We start from the raw sequence: 16,169 nt of genomic DNA, 5'->3' as shown, positions 1-16,169 counted from the left end.
TTTTGGTACAGTGTCATCGTAGGCGCAATCGACTGTACCTTCTCGCTATTGGTTGCATTCAGGTTTTATGAATAAGTTTCTTTACTTAAGATTTTGAGAACGTCGTTGTATGTATGCACCAGTATGTACTGCATTGCAACACTCTAATCATAAAGTATAAATTGTAAAACTTTCCTTTTATGCAGCAGTGAATTGTTGAAGGTAATCCATATTACGATTCATCAACTGTATACCGAATAGCGTTTCAGAAAAGCAAACTTGTGGTGAGTATGTAATTTTAATTGTTCAAACTAGAGGAAAAGCGAACGTTTCTTTTCGATCTATAAACTTGAAATTAGAAATTGATAAACTTGCCTTCATTGAGATACGAAAGCATTGGAATTCGTGAAAATTCAATAACTGGAATAACTTCAAAAATTAGATATTGGCCTACACCGAACGACCGAGACGTTTCTGTGGCGGGAAAATGGAGACAATTTCATTGTAATATTATAGAAGGCGAAAGTCTACCTTGAAATTATGTTACACGATATGTGCTCGTCTCACTAGCGCTACTACGCGAGCTGTTTTCGCAATTAGAGCTTTTAAAGGCACTTTGACCGCGCACCGCTAGATGGCTGCTAATATGAACGAAATCGTCACGAATTCCTTCACAACATTGCACTCCTTGGATACATAAGTGGAACTGTGCTTACAGGACAGCGGCTAGCTAGATAAAACATACAGCATAATTACATATGTATACAAGATATTTCCAACGAAAGATCGCCACAATCAAACTTTAACTATAGAGGCCAATCGCCATCGTTCTATGACAACGTCTTCGATTACACTATACTCATTGTACGTCCGTACATATGTACATGCGTACAATTGGCGGAGCACTTGTTAGCCTGTATTAGAATCGACTCTAATCGACGATAGTCCGATTGATCGATATGGTCTTGCGTGCGGTGGTGTGAGTGCACAGTGGAACACGAATACTAGGATGACAGCGGGTACACTGACGCACCTAACAAGGGTTTTTGGCTCGTGGTGAATGAAAGGGTGGAAGAGTGGTGTTCGAAAGTTTAAAAAAGGATCGGGTAACATGTCCGCGCGTTCGCATTCGAGCTGGACCCATTGGTGGACTCTGTACGTCCGTTGAGTGCCGTCGTTGCATGTTATGCGAAGAGAGGCGAGTGCGTCAGGTGTATGGCGGCCTATGGGTGCAACAAAGACAGTACGCGTGGGAAGATCGGAGAAGTAAGAGGAAGAAGCACTTATCGAGGAAACGGTTGCGAGCGAACGGACTGAAACCGATTGTCGTGAGCGAGAAGAAAACCTGTCAGTTAGGATGGACGAGTGCATGCTGAACGACCTGCTGGAGTGCTCGGTGTGTCTCGAGCGGCTGGATACGTCGAGCAAGGTACTCCCGTGTCAACACACCTTCTGCAAGAAATGTTTGGAAGAAATTGTCAGCACTCATCGGGAGCTTCGCTGTCCCGAGTGCCGTGTATTAGTTGACGTAAAAGTAGACGATTTGCCGCCGAATGTGCTGCTGATGCGTATCCTGGAAGGAATGCGCAATGCTGCTCCTAAACAAATAGCCAAATCCATGACTAAAAGCAACCCAGGACCACAGAGATTGTTTGGTGGCCACCAGGTCACTCCAGCTCCTACTGTAACTGCTAGTCTTATTCCTACTGCGTATACGAACGAACCGATCAGACATGCAAATGCTGCAGCTAAACAAGTCCAACTGCATAATCGGGCTTACGGTCGAGCAATCTATGATTATGTATCAAAAGTTCCAGGGTAATTATCTGTTTGAAAACATTATTTATTCCTACGAGATCATTGCTTGATCTGATGTTTCTTGTTCCAGGGATTTATCCTTCAAAAAAGGTGATATAGTCATCCTTTGTAAGAAGATAGACAACAATTGGTGTTTTGGAGAAAGTTCTAACAGTCATGGAGTTTTCCCTCTTTCTTATGTTCAGGTATATTGTAGTATCTTCAAAGTATTATATACACAATTGCTCTACTTATCTTATCATCTATTAATTATTTACATTTTATAGGTAATGACTCCTCTAACATCACATGTTCCTCAGTGCAAAGCACTGTATGATTTTAGAATGACCAATGATGATGAAGATGGCTGCCTTACATTTAATAAGGTAAGCCAATGCGTTTGTAGTTTCATTTGATTTTCTCATTGAAAAAAAATGTATTTTTACAGGGTGAAGTTATAAGTGTGATTAGAAGAGTCGACGAAAATTGGGCAGAAGGGAAACTGTTAGACAGAATTGGTATCTTCCCTCTGGCTTTCGTGGAGCTAAACAGCGTGGCAAGGGCTCTAATGAAACTTTCAGCAAAGTAATTTTAATGAACCTATAGAACAGTCTCAACGTTTACACTCTCTAATATTAATTACTTCTTATACCATCAGTGCACAGCCAGGCCCGTCGAGAGTAGCTCCTCCGACTCCTACTAACGAAGAAACTACACCCCTAATACCTACCGACCATTCGCGTAATATACAAACAACGAGCCAGCCGCGGCCACAACTTGTACAGGTAATTGCGTTTATAATACTTTCATTTTTAATCATGAAACAATTATACATTAAACTATAATGAATTTGTCGACAGAACACAACGCTACCAGTTTCTGATACTGTTTCAAATGTATCATCAGGAGGCAGCTCCTCGACCACGTCTCCAAATACCCCTAATAGTTCAAGTACTTCTAGTAGTTCCAGCACTGCTCCAAGCAGTCCTAGTAGTCCAGCAACATCCCCACCAGCAGTTGGAAATAGACACAACGTAAAACGTCACAGTTTTACTGCTGTTAACACAGGCCATCAGGCCCATCCACATCACAGACACAGCGCTGAAATACTTAGTCCGCCGGTGGACAATGCAGCTGGAAATAGTAACAGCAGCTGCAGTAGTGACTCATTTTCTCCATTACAGGTAGGCAGAAATATAATTTATGAAGTCGCTATAAGTGTATTATACTGATACACACTTCTATCTTTCAGACTACCGTGAGTGGCGGGGAACACAATCTTCGGCATAGACGAAGCGGTAGCAGCGACCTTGTGCTGGCGCAAACGTCCCAAAGTTTAGCCTCTACCACAACCACTGCTAGCACTTACTCGCCAGCCATGTATATAGCTTTGTATCCATACAAGCCACAAAAGGCCGACGAACTGGAGTTAAGGAAAGGCGGTGTTTATATGGTAACTGAACGTTGTCAAGATGGATGGTTTAAGGGGACTTCGAATCGTACTCAAAAGTGTGGAGTATTTCCTGGAAACTACGTTACACCTGCTAAGTACGATACTTGCAATAGTGTCCCTATTGGAAAACTAGTACTTCGATTTTAAACAACTACGTATTTTCACAGGTGTCAGCGTAGTTTATGTCGGAGCACGCAGAACACAGGACAGCATCAAAACCTTCCATCGTCGACTGGTCAGAATGGTTCTGAGCCGCGAGTTACTGTGACATACACTAAAAGTAAAGGTCCAGCTCCTCAGTTCTACAACTCACGCACTCTGCTGCCACCTGAATTGCCACCGCGAGCAATCAGTCCTTCTCCTATGGTATCATCGTCTTGGCACGGTCAGAGTCAGAACCAGAATCAGGAAAAAAGTCCTCCTCGACAAGCTGAACAAACTTCAGTGAATCCTCTTGGACGCAGTCACAGTGCTGTGATGTCATCAAACATTTGTACGTAATATTGGATACATGTGCGCTGAATGCGTGGTGTCAGTATATTTAAAATGCTGCGTTGTATTTCAGCATCACCAGGAAAGCAAATGATCTTGCCGCCATCGGTGACTACTAGTACTACTCTCACAGGCATCAACAGCAGCAATGTCATCGCTACTGCTTCTTCCGCTATAACTGAAATGAATAGAAGTCCAAACAGTACTTTGCGCACAGTTGCATCGCCCTCTTCTGCCAGTGCTGCTGCCGCTGCTGTTCCACCGAAGAGCACTGAGAAGGTAACAGTATTTTTCTGATATATCACTAGAAAAATGACACGAGCTTATGCCTAAATGCTTTGGTTGCAGCAGAAAGAGAAAAAAGATAAGTGTGTCTCTTTAATGCGTAGATTCGCAAATATTAAAAAATCAAAATCTCCGCCACCTGCTACTTATTCAATGGATAACCCTGTGTTTGACGATGGTAATTCCATCAATCCGGTACACGTTCGGTAAGATTCACCAATTATTTTATATAACGACAGCTCTATGCTTCACGCAAATGTGCTGCGTTTGGCATAATGAGGTTAATTTTTATAAAAATGTCCAATGAAACGAAAACTGAATTATAATCTGCATGTTCATAGCATATCTAACACATTCTCATTTTTTGTTTTGTTTTAAGTAATCCGCATGTATTGTCATTAAAATTCGTTTATGTTTTCGTGCATACATAAAGTCAATGTATTTGTGTACCATCACCATGTGTTGTGCAGGCATACATTCTTCATTTTGTAAAAATCACTGCATGAGTTTGATGCTTGCGCACATACATAGTGGAAGAATAGTAGCGAGTCAGTCACATAGTGTACAGAATAGCGTAAACATTTTCATTTCATTTGTTCTTCAATATTTATCATCATATGAGCTGCACGACTTAAAGTATTTGTCTAATTCTACACGGGGGGTTGGGCGGGTGTATTTAAAATTAGATCGGGATCTTGCCCAAGTCAGTTGCTACAGGTGGGAGCCACACAGGAATTAAATGCTTCAAACAACCGTCATCGTTTGTATCCAGACTTTCTGCTAGAGCACGTCACGTCTTCACAAAGACTTAAGTACAAGGAAAGACCATCTTTACCGGTCTCGATCCTCCAGAGGTTAGTCGTCGCTTGGTAATTATATTTCTTTTGGCAGATAGAATCGCAAAATCTATTAGCAATCGCAGTAAAGTATATTTGTTCAGCTCATATATACATATACACATATGTAAATGTTTAAAAAAAAGAACTAGAAATCAAGTTTTCTGTTTGACGCAAATTAATTGTGTACATAATAATTGTATAACGCATATGTTTGTCTGCATTAACGTTTGCAATTAAACACGCGATCATTCGGTAAGTATGCTCGTGAAATCACGGAAAATTTTTTGTGTTCCAAAGCTTAGTATGTGGTTAGCGTTCAGCACTAGAATCCACGCCTGTTTTACTTGGCCATGATTTTTCAATTGCTTGTTGTTATCGTTTTCCCTTATTATAATCACAAATTCCATCAGAACAATTGCTCGTTAATCCATTTTACGCCCCCATTTCACAATTGCACAGAATTGAATGGTCTCTTAAGCAATTGTAAGACTGTATTTTTTTTCTTACGTCTTCAATATTGATAGATCCAGCGAATCCGGTGGCATGATGTGCACAGTCGGAAATCATCATCGCAAAAGCAATTCTTTGGATGCTGGAATTGGAAAACAAACGAAGCAACTACCTTCTCGAGAACGGTAGTGTAATCTGTATTTTATTTTTCCTCAAACAAATTTTTAACTTCACGAATCTTTTCGTCGCCAATTTTTTCTCAATATTAATATACTCAATGGTTCTTTTCTAATATAATTATTACTTGCTTGCAGAGAACGAGTGTACAGATTTCGCTGTATTGTGCCATATCCACCGAACAGTGAATTTGAACTAGAACTTCGTGTTGGAGACATCATTTATGTACATAAGAAGCGCGACGATGGTTGGTACAAAGGTACTCAGCAAAGAACAGGTCGCACAGGACTTTTCCCAGCTAGTTTCGTCGAGGCCTTCTGAGATACAACACAAAGCCATTTTGTATTAGAAACTTGTATATAATTCTGCACAAAGAATGAAAATTGAAAACGACTATCCGCGAGTCTTTTTTCGACTTTGTTAGGGAGTAAAATCGTCGGTGTGAGGGTAAGTGAATGATTTCAAGCAATGAAATTGTTTGATACTGCATAAAGTATCGGATATACACTTGTATATTAACACGCAGTACGTTCACGCGATCTTTTGTCGCAATTATCAAATAAGATAGTTTTTTTGAACGATAATATATATTAAGTGTGCTAAAATAATACAAAATATTTACTGCCATCGGTCTTATATTATATGGAACAACTAATAAGGGTTTCCGAGATTGTGCTATTACGATACTGCCATTTGAACAAAAATATTTTTTAAAAACTATTAATACCCTTTCATTTTTATCGATATCGAATTAACTTGCAATAACAATCTGCAAAGTTAATTGTATGTAGATATACATATATATGTATTTATAGAGGAAATTGTCTTTTAATGCATGACATTATTAAATTTTATCCATTGCTCGAATTTTTTTTCATAAAGGATTGTTATTTAAGTACCAGTTTGAAATACAAACGACAAACTAGATTCGTTGAGGTTTATCTCATTGATTAATGATTATTTCATTGATTCTTTCTAGAATGTTACTTTTGAAGAATTTATGTGGTACGTTTTGTGATATATCATTGAAGTTGTGTATAACATATGGTTTTCGAATATCTTCTGTCATTATGCCACTACTATCCTAGTACGGTCAGTTATGACAAACAATCTTCTATATATAAGTTTTACATTTCCGATTTTCAGTGTACAATAGAATACAACAATTTTATAGAACGTGTTATGTCTTTATTGTTAAAGTACTGTCTCTCTATTTATACAAATACATATCTCAAGGAATGTAATAATTTCCATTTATGGAAAGTGCACGGAGTGACAATTTTATTAAATATGCAATTGTCTAAGACTGGCCTATACTTGTGCACAACCATTTACTTGTTTCGGTTTAGTAGGATTCAAGAGATGATCGGGCGACGTATTTTATTAATTCTAGATACGAACCTTATAACTGTACTATATTATAAGTGAATATATATATATATCCATCTCCATACTTACAATGCATGTATCCGTTCGTGCATGATAGAAAATTACAGAACAAGCTATTTCATATGATACTGTATGAAATTGATAAAGATAAATTGACGTGCTTCCAGAGGCCCAATAACGATCAGTATTTAGGTGCAAATTTATGTTAACTCTCTATTAAGTATGTCGTCTACGATCGTGCACAAACATTTGTAAGTAACTCGATACACAATTAGTGTCATTATTCTGACAATTATATTCATTTTAAATTGATGCTTATGGTTCATAGAATGATACGGATAAATAAATAGCAAATACTGGTAGCAAATCTGACAGCTTCGTTCATAAGTCTGATCATGTATTATCTTTCTATACATAGTGTAATTTATTTAATTTATATGTTTATGTTTCACGAACACTGCAATAAACTGTTTTATAGATGTTTATTATTATAATACATCTTCATATATGTATACATATACAATGTAGAATAGAATACAGAGGAAGAGAAAAATGGATGAAAGGTAGGAGCATGTAATATTTGTGTTACCAATTAAGAGATTATAAATTGTCTTTTGTCGGTACAGCTTGCCTTTCATTTGAGTGTAACGTTAGTTTGTTTTTAATATTTGTTTATTTGCAATTTACTAATTCTAAATTTTGGTAGCAATATAATTGTGTTTTTTAAAATATATTTATACTTCTTTTCCTCTTCCTCTGATACTAAAACAACAATGTATCTCCATATTCAGTAAGAAATACCTTGTAAAACAATATTTATATGTATGTGTTTTATATAACATTGGTATAGGTAATTTATTGTTAATAACAATAGTAGTTTATAAAGGAAACATTACTTCGTTATAATAGATGAATTTCAAGCAGTACTAATAATAAAAAATATGTATTCGTAAATATTGTAATTGGAAAACAAATGAAACTTACAGATGTTCAGTGAATTTTTTTCTATTTGGAATGAACACACAATATTGGCATTTGAAAGTCTGCTAAAATAATAATTAGTGATGTAAATAACTTTTGACGGCGCAAAAATAAAAATTGTACTCATATTCTGCAATGATGTAGTGTAATAAATAGCAAAATTGTAATTATTATTCCCAATTTTCTATGAAATACAATTTTGCCGTAAGGAAGAGCTTATAGTTGAACACCTGTAGGCACACAATGATCGTATACACTTTTCGAAATGAATAAGCAACGCGTAAATTTAATAAGTAACTTCTATGTAAACGATGCGCAAATCGAGTCAGAAATTTGTATTAAGTGCAGTATGGGATCTTGGATCCTTTTAGGATAGATGTTCATCATTAGTTCCATGTGTTACTTAGTACTTTTCACTTTGTTATAAAATTATAATATTATATCGAGTCCGTCTATATATTATAACCAGCATACATTACCGTAAATTACCATTTAAGTAATGAATAAAAGGTGTAATAAAATTCTACAAATAGCTATTGTAAAATGTGACAGTTATAAATGAATTCATTTTCCCTATTATAACACTGTACGTGATTCATTGCTAATAAATTTTCTGTACCTGAAAAATCTATCACTTATGTGTTTGCTAACGTATAATATTTAAATATATATACTACATAATATCATAACTGATCAAAGTCCAAATACGACCACTTTTCATTAATGAGATGTAAAAGCATAACTTACAATAAAATGTGGTAGGAACGACTTTTAAAAATGTTCGAGATCGAATGACCAGGAGAAACGGGTTTCATATGCTTGACCTTATATTTCAGAATACATATAAACCATAATATGAGTATTACGAACAAGTGGGCTGTTATCAACTGGAAAAAAAATTGCAGACGGCAGATAATTAGCACTATCAGTATCAATTTCTATTGCAAGTAAAAGTTTACTACACTTCGATATATCCTTTTTATTATTTTTATTTCTACAAAATTTGCTAAAAGATCATATATATAAAGTACTTAAAATAAATATGAACGAGCATAAACAACTTTTACTTTTAATAGATAGTGTAGTGATTTATTTATAAATAATATTTTGTATTGTAACATCATAAAGAATTAAAAAGCCGTGAATTTAATTGGAAAAATTGATTTATCAACCTGCAATACTTGTTGTTTTTGCATTTTACTTCGCGCACTGAAAAATGATCATGCTTCGCATAATTATCTGCTTGCGATGCACAAAGTGAAGCATACACCAAGCAGCTGTGGCAGTAAGCGAATACAAACGTTATTCGGTATTCAGTTTATACCGTAGCCGTAGCCAGTGAAGTGTTCAACCATCGGGCTAGTAAGTTCGCTTTTAATTGTGCTCTTCTGTTACAACGCAATTGTCTCTATTACGACATGCGACGACAAAAAATTTAAATCGACAATTTATTCAAACATTAGTGGCATGCAATTGTTTCTTCATAAACGGCTACTTTCATTTTTAAATTGTTTTCCATGTTATCAATAAGAACAAACTGCATTAATTGACCGTTGATTAGAGTGAAATGTATTTGACATTGAAAGTGTAAGATATAAATTTCTATTCGACTCCAATATTCATAGTACAGTTAAAAATCCTCCGCTATCGGAACAGGTGCCGTAAATTTCTATGCCCGTAACTTTTGCTGACATGATCAATAATCGATAAAAAAATATTGAAGGAGATCTGTGTTGTTCTTATGTCATACGATCCTTCGAAAAATATTATGTAAAGCATAAACGGGAAGCTGTAATGAAATTTGATATTCGCGCTTGCGACCCTTTAAATCGACAGACAGACAGACAGAGACGACGCGACATAGAAAAAACAAGGAGAGGAAGGCAATATGCTACTTTAGCGTAAAAATAATGTCATGGATGGGTTAATTGATTTTAAGTTACTTTTAGGTTGTACTTCGACTCCGTTCCATCTGTCTTGTCAACACGCTGCCTACTAATATGCAATCATCTGAAATAATATCTAACTTTTAATACCAGATTAGAACTCACAGACTTCCATCAGTTCAAACATTTTTTTACTTAATAGGTATAATTTATTAACCTAGAGTATCCATCATTAAACGTCAAGTACCATATATTATTTTTCGATAGTATTCATATCTGTTTGTATGCGTCGTTAAAAATAAATAATTTTCTTAATTAGTTCAATACATTTTAGAGCAAGAAGAATCAGGTAGCAACAATGATTATCGGAAAAATTCTGTCATCTACTTTGTCAAGAACACGAGTGCTTAGATATTCCCAGCCTCAATTATTAAGTCAGAAACAAGATTTGGTAATATGAATTTGTTTCTTTATTAGTTTAATGTGTGTACACATTTAATTGTTTTACTTCATTTCTTGGAAAAGTTTGTGTTCTAACAAATGTTGTTTTTTTTTATTATTAGAATATGCTAATGTTGGCGTGTAAGCTATCCAGTTACCGTATTACAAAGAACATTGAATTTATCTCAAGTGATAAGAAAATAAAGACTCCTGAAGGTCGAATGGAGAAGTTTAAAAATGACGATAAGAGACCGTTGCTAATTATGTTGAGTTGGTTAATGTCAAAACGTAGACATATTATGAAGTTTGTGAATCTTTACACAGAGCAAGGTTTCGATGTTGCATTGGTGACACTCACTCCTTGGCAAGTGATGTGGCCTACCAAAGGGACTAGGGTTAGTAGACATGAAACAAAGGTAAAGGTGAAATATAATCAGCAATTTTCGTTTTAGATGGTTGCTGGAGATTTGCTTGATTTCTTAGTACAGTATGAGCGTAATCAGAAGATATTATTACATGGGTTTTCAGTGGGTGCATATATGTGGGGAGAAGTAATGGATTTAATTCAAAGCGACCGTGAAAAGTATTCTCATATCATCAATATGATTGTTGGTCAAGTTTGGGACAGTGCGGTCGATGTACCCGAATTAACGTCAGGAATACCACGCGCTGTATTTCCGAAAAACCTTGTATTACAGAATATGCTCCAAAAGTATTTAGAGTAAGTTGACTCCCTAATCAAATTTTACACATGCTCAGTGTTCTAATTCTAATTTTGCATCAAAATGATTTGAAGGTATCATTTGCGAACATTTTACAAGCAGTCCACTCAGTACTATATGCGATCTAGTCAATTGTTTCATACGAATTTAGTGCACACCCCAGCATTATTCTACATGAGTAAAGTGGACCCTGTTGGTAATATAACAGATAATATGAGAGTACATGACCAATGGGTTATCAATGGTGTAAAGGTAAGGATTACAATTAAATGAAATAAGAGAACTATATTGGTTTCTTTTTCTTGCAGACTTATGTCAAGATATTTGACAAATCTCCACATGTTGGACATTTATACGTATATCCGAAAGAATATATTGGAGAACTTTATGCTTTTTTGGGTAGATTAAACTTAATTCAGAATGAAGAAAAAATGAGAGCACTCCTCTAAATGTGCAGACTGTCTTCTTGCTGTGTACCATTTACACTCGTAAAAATTAGTTTAAAGTATAAGTGTTATGACACTTGCCAAATATGTAGTCCCCAAATCATTCATTAATTTAAAAAGGCGGATGCTAAAGTAGAATTACATTAATATTCGATTATAAAGTTTCATTTAATTATCTTTTGCCACATATGCTTTGTCGCATGTAAATAGGAATGTTCGGATGTGTGCAATATTCAAAAGTAAAATTATTATGATGTGAGAAGTTATTTCTATATTTATTCGATTTCTCGTTTAAAAAATGCGACTGAAAGCACATCATAGACTACATATTTTGTGGTTATTTAATGTTCTTCTCTTATAGTTAATAATTAACAAGGAGAGATATGTACAAGTAAATATTTTCTTACATTTTTTTATACCGAATATAATTATAATTGTAATCATAATCACATACTATACGATACAAATGACTATGTGCCTTCTATCAATTGAAAAACTATATAAGTATCGCATAACAATAGTTTAACTTGTTATTATACATTATATAATTATACAGGGTGACTCACATAACATTTCCGTGAAATATCTGTGTTGTTTCTTCCTTAAATATTTTCCGAATTAGTAAGTAATGTGGATATTTTAGATGAAACTGTTAGGTGACTTACCCTATTTTTTCAGATAATAAATCTCGAGCTAATTGCATTTATCTGCATTATGATGCTTTCTCTGCAAGTTTTACTTTTTTGTTCTTCTTTAATTTTCCGGACCTCTTTTTCTCTAATATTTCCTCAATTTCATCTGGATCTTTTCCTTCCAGAATAAGTTTTTTACGCTTATTAATCATTCTCTTTTCATAAAAATCTGTCTCGTCCAAATGCATTTCCGCTTCCCTTTTAGCTACCGATATCTGCGTGATCATCGTAACTATTTCTTTGTCTGTGTACAAGTATTGCGTTGAATAGTTTTGGTCTATTAAATTATTCCAATTGATTTAATCTATTTAACAATACTTTACCATTAACTTTGTACTCCGTCAATTTCGTTCCTATTGTATCCTCAATAACATGCAACAGTTTGATATCGTGAGGAGTGATTAAAGTAACAGCCATGCCTCCTTTACCAGCTCTAGCTGTTCGACCAACTCTGTGAATGTATTCTTTTGGCACATTCGGTACGATATGATTAATAACTAATTCTACCGTAGGGATGTCTAAACCTCTCGCCGCAACGTCTGTAGCTATTAAAATTTTCGTATGATTAGATTTGAATTGGCTAAGTGCAGCAAGTCGATCTCTCTGTTTGATCATTGCATGAAGAGCTACATTTTTAAAACCGATTTCATTCAGTGTCATAGACAATACTTGGCAATTCCTAAAAAACAAATGCTAATAAGATATTGTTTGTTTGTATTACATTATTGAATGTTTTATTTATAATTACTTGCACGTATCTGTAAATATCATTATCGATCCATCCTTGTTAGTAGACCTAAATGTTTTAACTACTTCTACTAAAAATGAATCGCGAACGTCGCTAGGAGAAAGAACATAACGTTGGTCTAGTTCTTTTACTGTAGCTACACCAGTGTCATCATTAGATTCCCACATAAAAACCTTTAAAGGTAATTGTCGTAATTAGGTATTTTTCAAAAACATAATACTTCAATTTCTATAATAATTCATACCTTATTAGATGCGACACCTTTTACTTTATCAAGAGTGTCTGTCATTGTTGCACTAAAAAGGAGAATTTGCTTTTGCTGAGGCAAAGCACTAAATATAGTTTTTATCTGGTCATCAAAATGACCACCAAGAAGTCTATCAGCTTCATCCAGAACCAGAAATTTAACTTTTGCTAAAGAAAACGTATTACAACTCTCTAAATGATCTGCCAAACGTCCTGGAGTAGAAACAACTATATGTGGATGTTTCGATAACTCCAAGCCTTGCGTCACCATATCCATTCCACCAACAATTACACATTTTTTTAGACTAATAGATTTTCCTATTGCTGCGAACTGATCTGCAATCTGCATGTCTTTCATTATAACTCTTGCATCAGAGATTACACAAAGAAGCGGTTAAATATTAAAACATACCTGAAAAGCCAATTCTCTAGTCGGTGTCAGGATCAAAGCGAATATACCATAAGGGTCCTCAGATAATTTTTGAATTATAGGAAGTGCAAATGCAAGGGTTTTTCCACTACCAGTTCTTGCACATCCAATGCAATCTTCACCTGCCAAAATTCTGGGGATACAATTCTCCTGAATTGGAGTAGGTTTCTTCAGACCTGTCACAAACAACAATCCCATATATCGGATACATTTTGTGATATCTTAGATATTTAAATAGAGACTTACCCATAGATTGGCATTGATTAACTATCCACGGACTCAACTTTAGTCCGGCAAACGTCATTGTGTTCCGTATGTCAATCGAAAGTGAATGTTTACAAACAAATTAGGTTAACACGTGGTGCAACATCCACGTGTTGCACAAAAAATCATTTCAATCACTAATGACATTACAATTTCTAAAATTATTACACCAGTTCACAAAATCGTCATTAAAACGCACATTTAATGCTGGAAAAATATAAGTTAATAAAGCAAAAATATATAATAAATACTGCAATTTAAATTTTGAAATAGTGATGCCATCCGTAGCAGAACACTGTAACCTAGTGGATACCGATAGGTGGACAAAAAGACTAGTGGTGCCATTTATGGTGAGTCAAATTTATAAAAGTTATTAATAATGAAATAATTGAGATCGATATTCATGTAAAATTACATGAAGAAGGTAATCAGTAAAAGAAGGGTTTTTAATTAATTTCTGTCCACAAAACCGATTTGTCCGTCTATCCTTTTTTCTCTGTATACCTTGTGTTCATATATGTATGTGTATCCTTCCTTGTCGGATCATCTCTTTACTCATCATGTTTCGCGCGTACGTACCAGGAGACTAGAATATCGTTCGAAAACTATCTGTCTTCGTCGCACGTTATCTCTGTCCTTGTGTTACACACTGCGAGAATGGAGAACACAAAATGGCGGGAAACGAAACGCGGTTTGAATGAACAGAAAAAGGAAATAGTATCTGTACCGGCTGCAATTCAGACTTATATCGGGGTTAGACGGGGTAGGTGAAAGCAAATGTTAAAAAAAATGATAATTTTGAATTCTTAGAAGATGAGTTAAGTTTGCAACAATTATGTAGCGGATAATAGCGTAAATAGAACAGTGATCCTAGCACTACGAATAAAGCAAGTGGAATTCGATGGAGAACATAGTTCGGAGCTCTGTCACAGATGGCGCCATAAGCACCTTTTCCATCACAGAATCTGCACAACAGAAATTTCAGTTCGATGTAGAATAAACTTTTCTGAATATTTAGTGACATTTCGTATATTATTTATTTATATTCCATTCTTTTTGGTTTGAATAAAATTCTTTCACGTCAACAATATTTAAACACAATAATAACCAATCTTCTTTTTCTAAGAAATTATTGCAATCGAAAAAGTTATAGCAATTGCGAAAATGATACGGCAAATTGTTCATCGAATGATATTCCCCGATTTCCATTTCGTTGAAATACTATGACTTTGATTCCCTTGAGTTCCTTTATTAAATCGAAAAATGTGTTAGGTTGTATCTCTCATATTTTATTAATTCTTGCAATGCCTTTTTTTTAATTAAACAGAATGATTATATGTCGTTGGTAAGAAATAACTTAGGATTAGAAAAGGGACGGGGCTATGGAAAGAGGAGTTACAAACAACAGGGAAGAATAGCATTAAAGGATCGCTGTAGCCTAATCAATCGATGGTAACAAAATTCGTATCATTCATGGATAATAAGCACCTAAGTCAGTACTTATGGTTTTCGCTGCAATATGGCGTGGATATGAAGGATCGCTAGCAAACATCTAAATTATTGTCCTCATTAGGTCAAGTGCAATGACATAACGTACTCATTGATACCGATCTATGCCCCCTATAAAATTAATCCGTTCAACGACGAATTTGTATTTTACGGTCCCCTGAAACGATGATAATAATCGAAGGACGTACCGCGTATACGCTAGCCGCCATGTGGTAACTACATACGAGGGAAGACAGTAAACAGTTTGCAAATGTTCTGGGCGATGCGATACGGCGCGGGACGTCGCGTCGCGTCGCGTCGAGTCGAGTCGCGACGCAGCGATAAACGGACCAACATTTTACGATATTAACATTCTTGCGAACACCCACGGGGAATGGTGCCGCGGTTGTTTTGTTCGAACCATTTTATCCCGGTGGTTGCCGGAGATATCTCGGCGTTAACGCTTAAACGAGCCACTCGGTAAGTCTAAATACGTGGAATCGTGCAGTACACATCCCGCTATTATCCGCAATGGACGCTGCGGAGTCTCCTCCCGCATTTATTCCCACGGGATACGGATCTCGCAAATTTCCTCCGCCTCCGCCATAAAACCGAACAAGGATATCGCGCGTTCTTCCGCGCCGTTGCGTCTATACACGCGATCACCCATAAATTTACAATAGGGCGCAACGATGGAACGCCGAAGGTCGAGATATCGTCCGCTTCGATTATTTATCGGCGAGCCGTGTGCGCCCGAAAATCGCGGGACAGCGGAACCAGTTTCCCGTGGACGCGTTCTAGAGAAATGTTCGTTCCGTCGGATACGCGAGGTCTGACCGAAAAGTATTCTTCTCTTCTTAATTACGTCAGTCAACTGCACGTCAGTAATTATACTATAGTAATTGTATTCCCTTCGATATACTCACCACGGAATATGATAACTCTCTCTCTCTCTCTCAACGAT

The 16,169-nt window shown here is 35.9% G+C and overlaps 4 protein-coding genes across 9 annotated transcripts in view; 2 read left to right on the top strand and 2 right to left on the bottom strand.

Annotated features, from left to right (window-relative positions):
• Mav (TGF-beta domain-containing family member maverick) overlaps positions 1–16,169 on the bottom strand; it is a 120,786-nt gene that overhangs the window by 53,341 nt on the left and 51,276 nt on the right. The gene's annotated exons all lie outside the window — the stretch shown is intronic.
• On the top strand, positions 661–9,927 carry Posh (SH3 domain containing ring finger posh). Its single transcript, XM_078191735.1, has 14 exons — positions 661–1,797; positions 1,868–1,982; positions 2,064–2,162; positions 2,225–2,361; positions 2,435–2,561; positions 2,637–2,960; positions 3,029–3,324; positions 3,397–3,722; positions 3,795–4,000; positions 4,070–4,212; positions 4,693–4,860; positions 5,370–5,480; positions 5,610–9,204; positions 9,792–9,927. Exons 1-13 carry the CDS (start codon positions 1,337–1,339, stop codon positions 5,791–5,793), a joined length of 2,697 nt encoding a protein of 898 aa, XP_078047861.1. The 5' UTR covers positions 661–1,336; the 3' UTR covers positions 5,794–9,204; positions 9,792–9,927.
• Dbp45a (putative ATP-dependent RNA helicase Dbp45A) lies at positions 5,668–14,205 on the bottom strand. 4 transcript variants are annotated; one of them, XM_078191739.1, is made up of 7 exons: positions 13,700–14,205; positions 13,436–13,629; positions 13,022–13,366; positions 12,778–12,950; positions 12,353–12,708; positions 12,003–12,273; positions 5,668–5,789 (listed from the first exon to the last, which is right to left on the bottom strand). In XM_078191739.1, the coding sequence occupies exons 1-6, from the start codon at positions 13,755–13,757 to the stop codon at positions 12,050–12,052; spliced, it is 1,350 nt and encodes a 449-aa protein (XP_078047865.1). In that variant the 5' UTR covers positions 13,758–14,205; the 3' UTR covers positions 5,668–5,789; positions 12,003–12,049. The 4 variants fall into 4 exon arrangements, with proteins under 4 accessions (XP_078047865.1, XP_078047863.1, XP_078047864.1 ...); XM_078191737.1 differs by lacking the exon at positions 5,668–5,789 and adding an exon at positions 11,804–11,938; XM_078191738.1 differs by lacking the exon at positions 5,668–5,789 and adding an exon at positions 11,804–11,934.
• On the top strand, positions 9,235–12,039 carry L(2)k09913 (transmembrane protein 53-like lethal (2) k09913). 3 transcript variants are annotated; one of them, XM_078191742.1, is made up of 6 exons: positions 9,235–9,429; positions 10,063–10,179; positions 10,292–10,564; positions 10,622–10,890; positions 10,966–11,143; positions 11,200–12,039. In XM_078191742.1, the coding sequence occupies exons 2-6, from the start codon at positions 10,087–10,089 to the stop codon at positions 11,338–11,340; spliced, it is 954 nt and encodes a 317-aa protein (XP_078047868.1). In that variant the 5' UTR covers positions 9,235–9,429; positions 10,063–10,086; the 3' UTR covers positions 11,341–12,039. The 3 variants fall into 3 exon arrangements, with proteins under 3 accessions (XP_078047868.1, XP_078047867.1, XP_078047869.1); XM_078191741.1 differs by lacking the exon at positions 9,235–9,429 and adding an exon at positions 9,480–9,930; XM_078191743.1 differs by lacking the exon at positions 9,235–9,429 and having other exon boundaries at positions 10,075–10,211.

Source organism: Augochlora pura, chromosome 10 (genome assembly GCF_028453695.1).
Source record: "Augochlora pura isolate Apur16 chromosome 10, APUR_v2.2.1, whole genome shotgun sequence".
NCBI classification, from domain to species: domain Eukaryota; kingdom Metazoa; phylum Arthropoda; class Insecta; order Hymenoptera; family Halictidae; genus Augochlora; species Augochlora pura.
The sequence above is the reverse complement of the archived record's forward strand: the minus strand, read 5'-3'. Positions and strand labels throughout refer to the sequence as shown.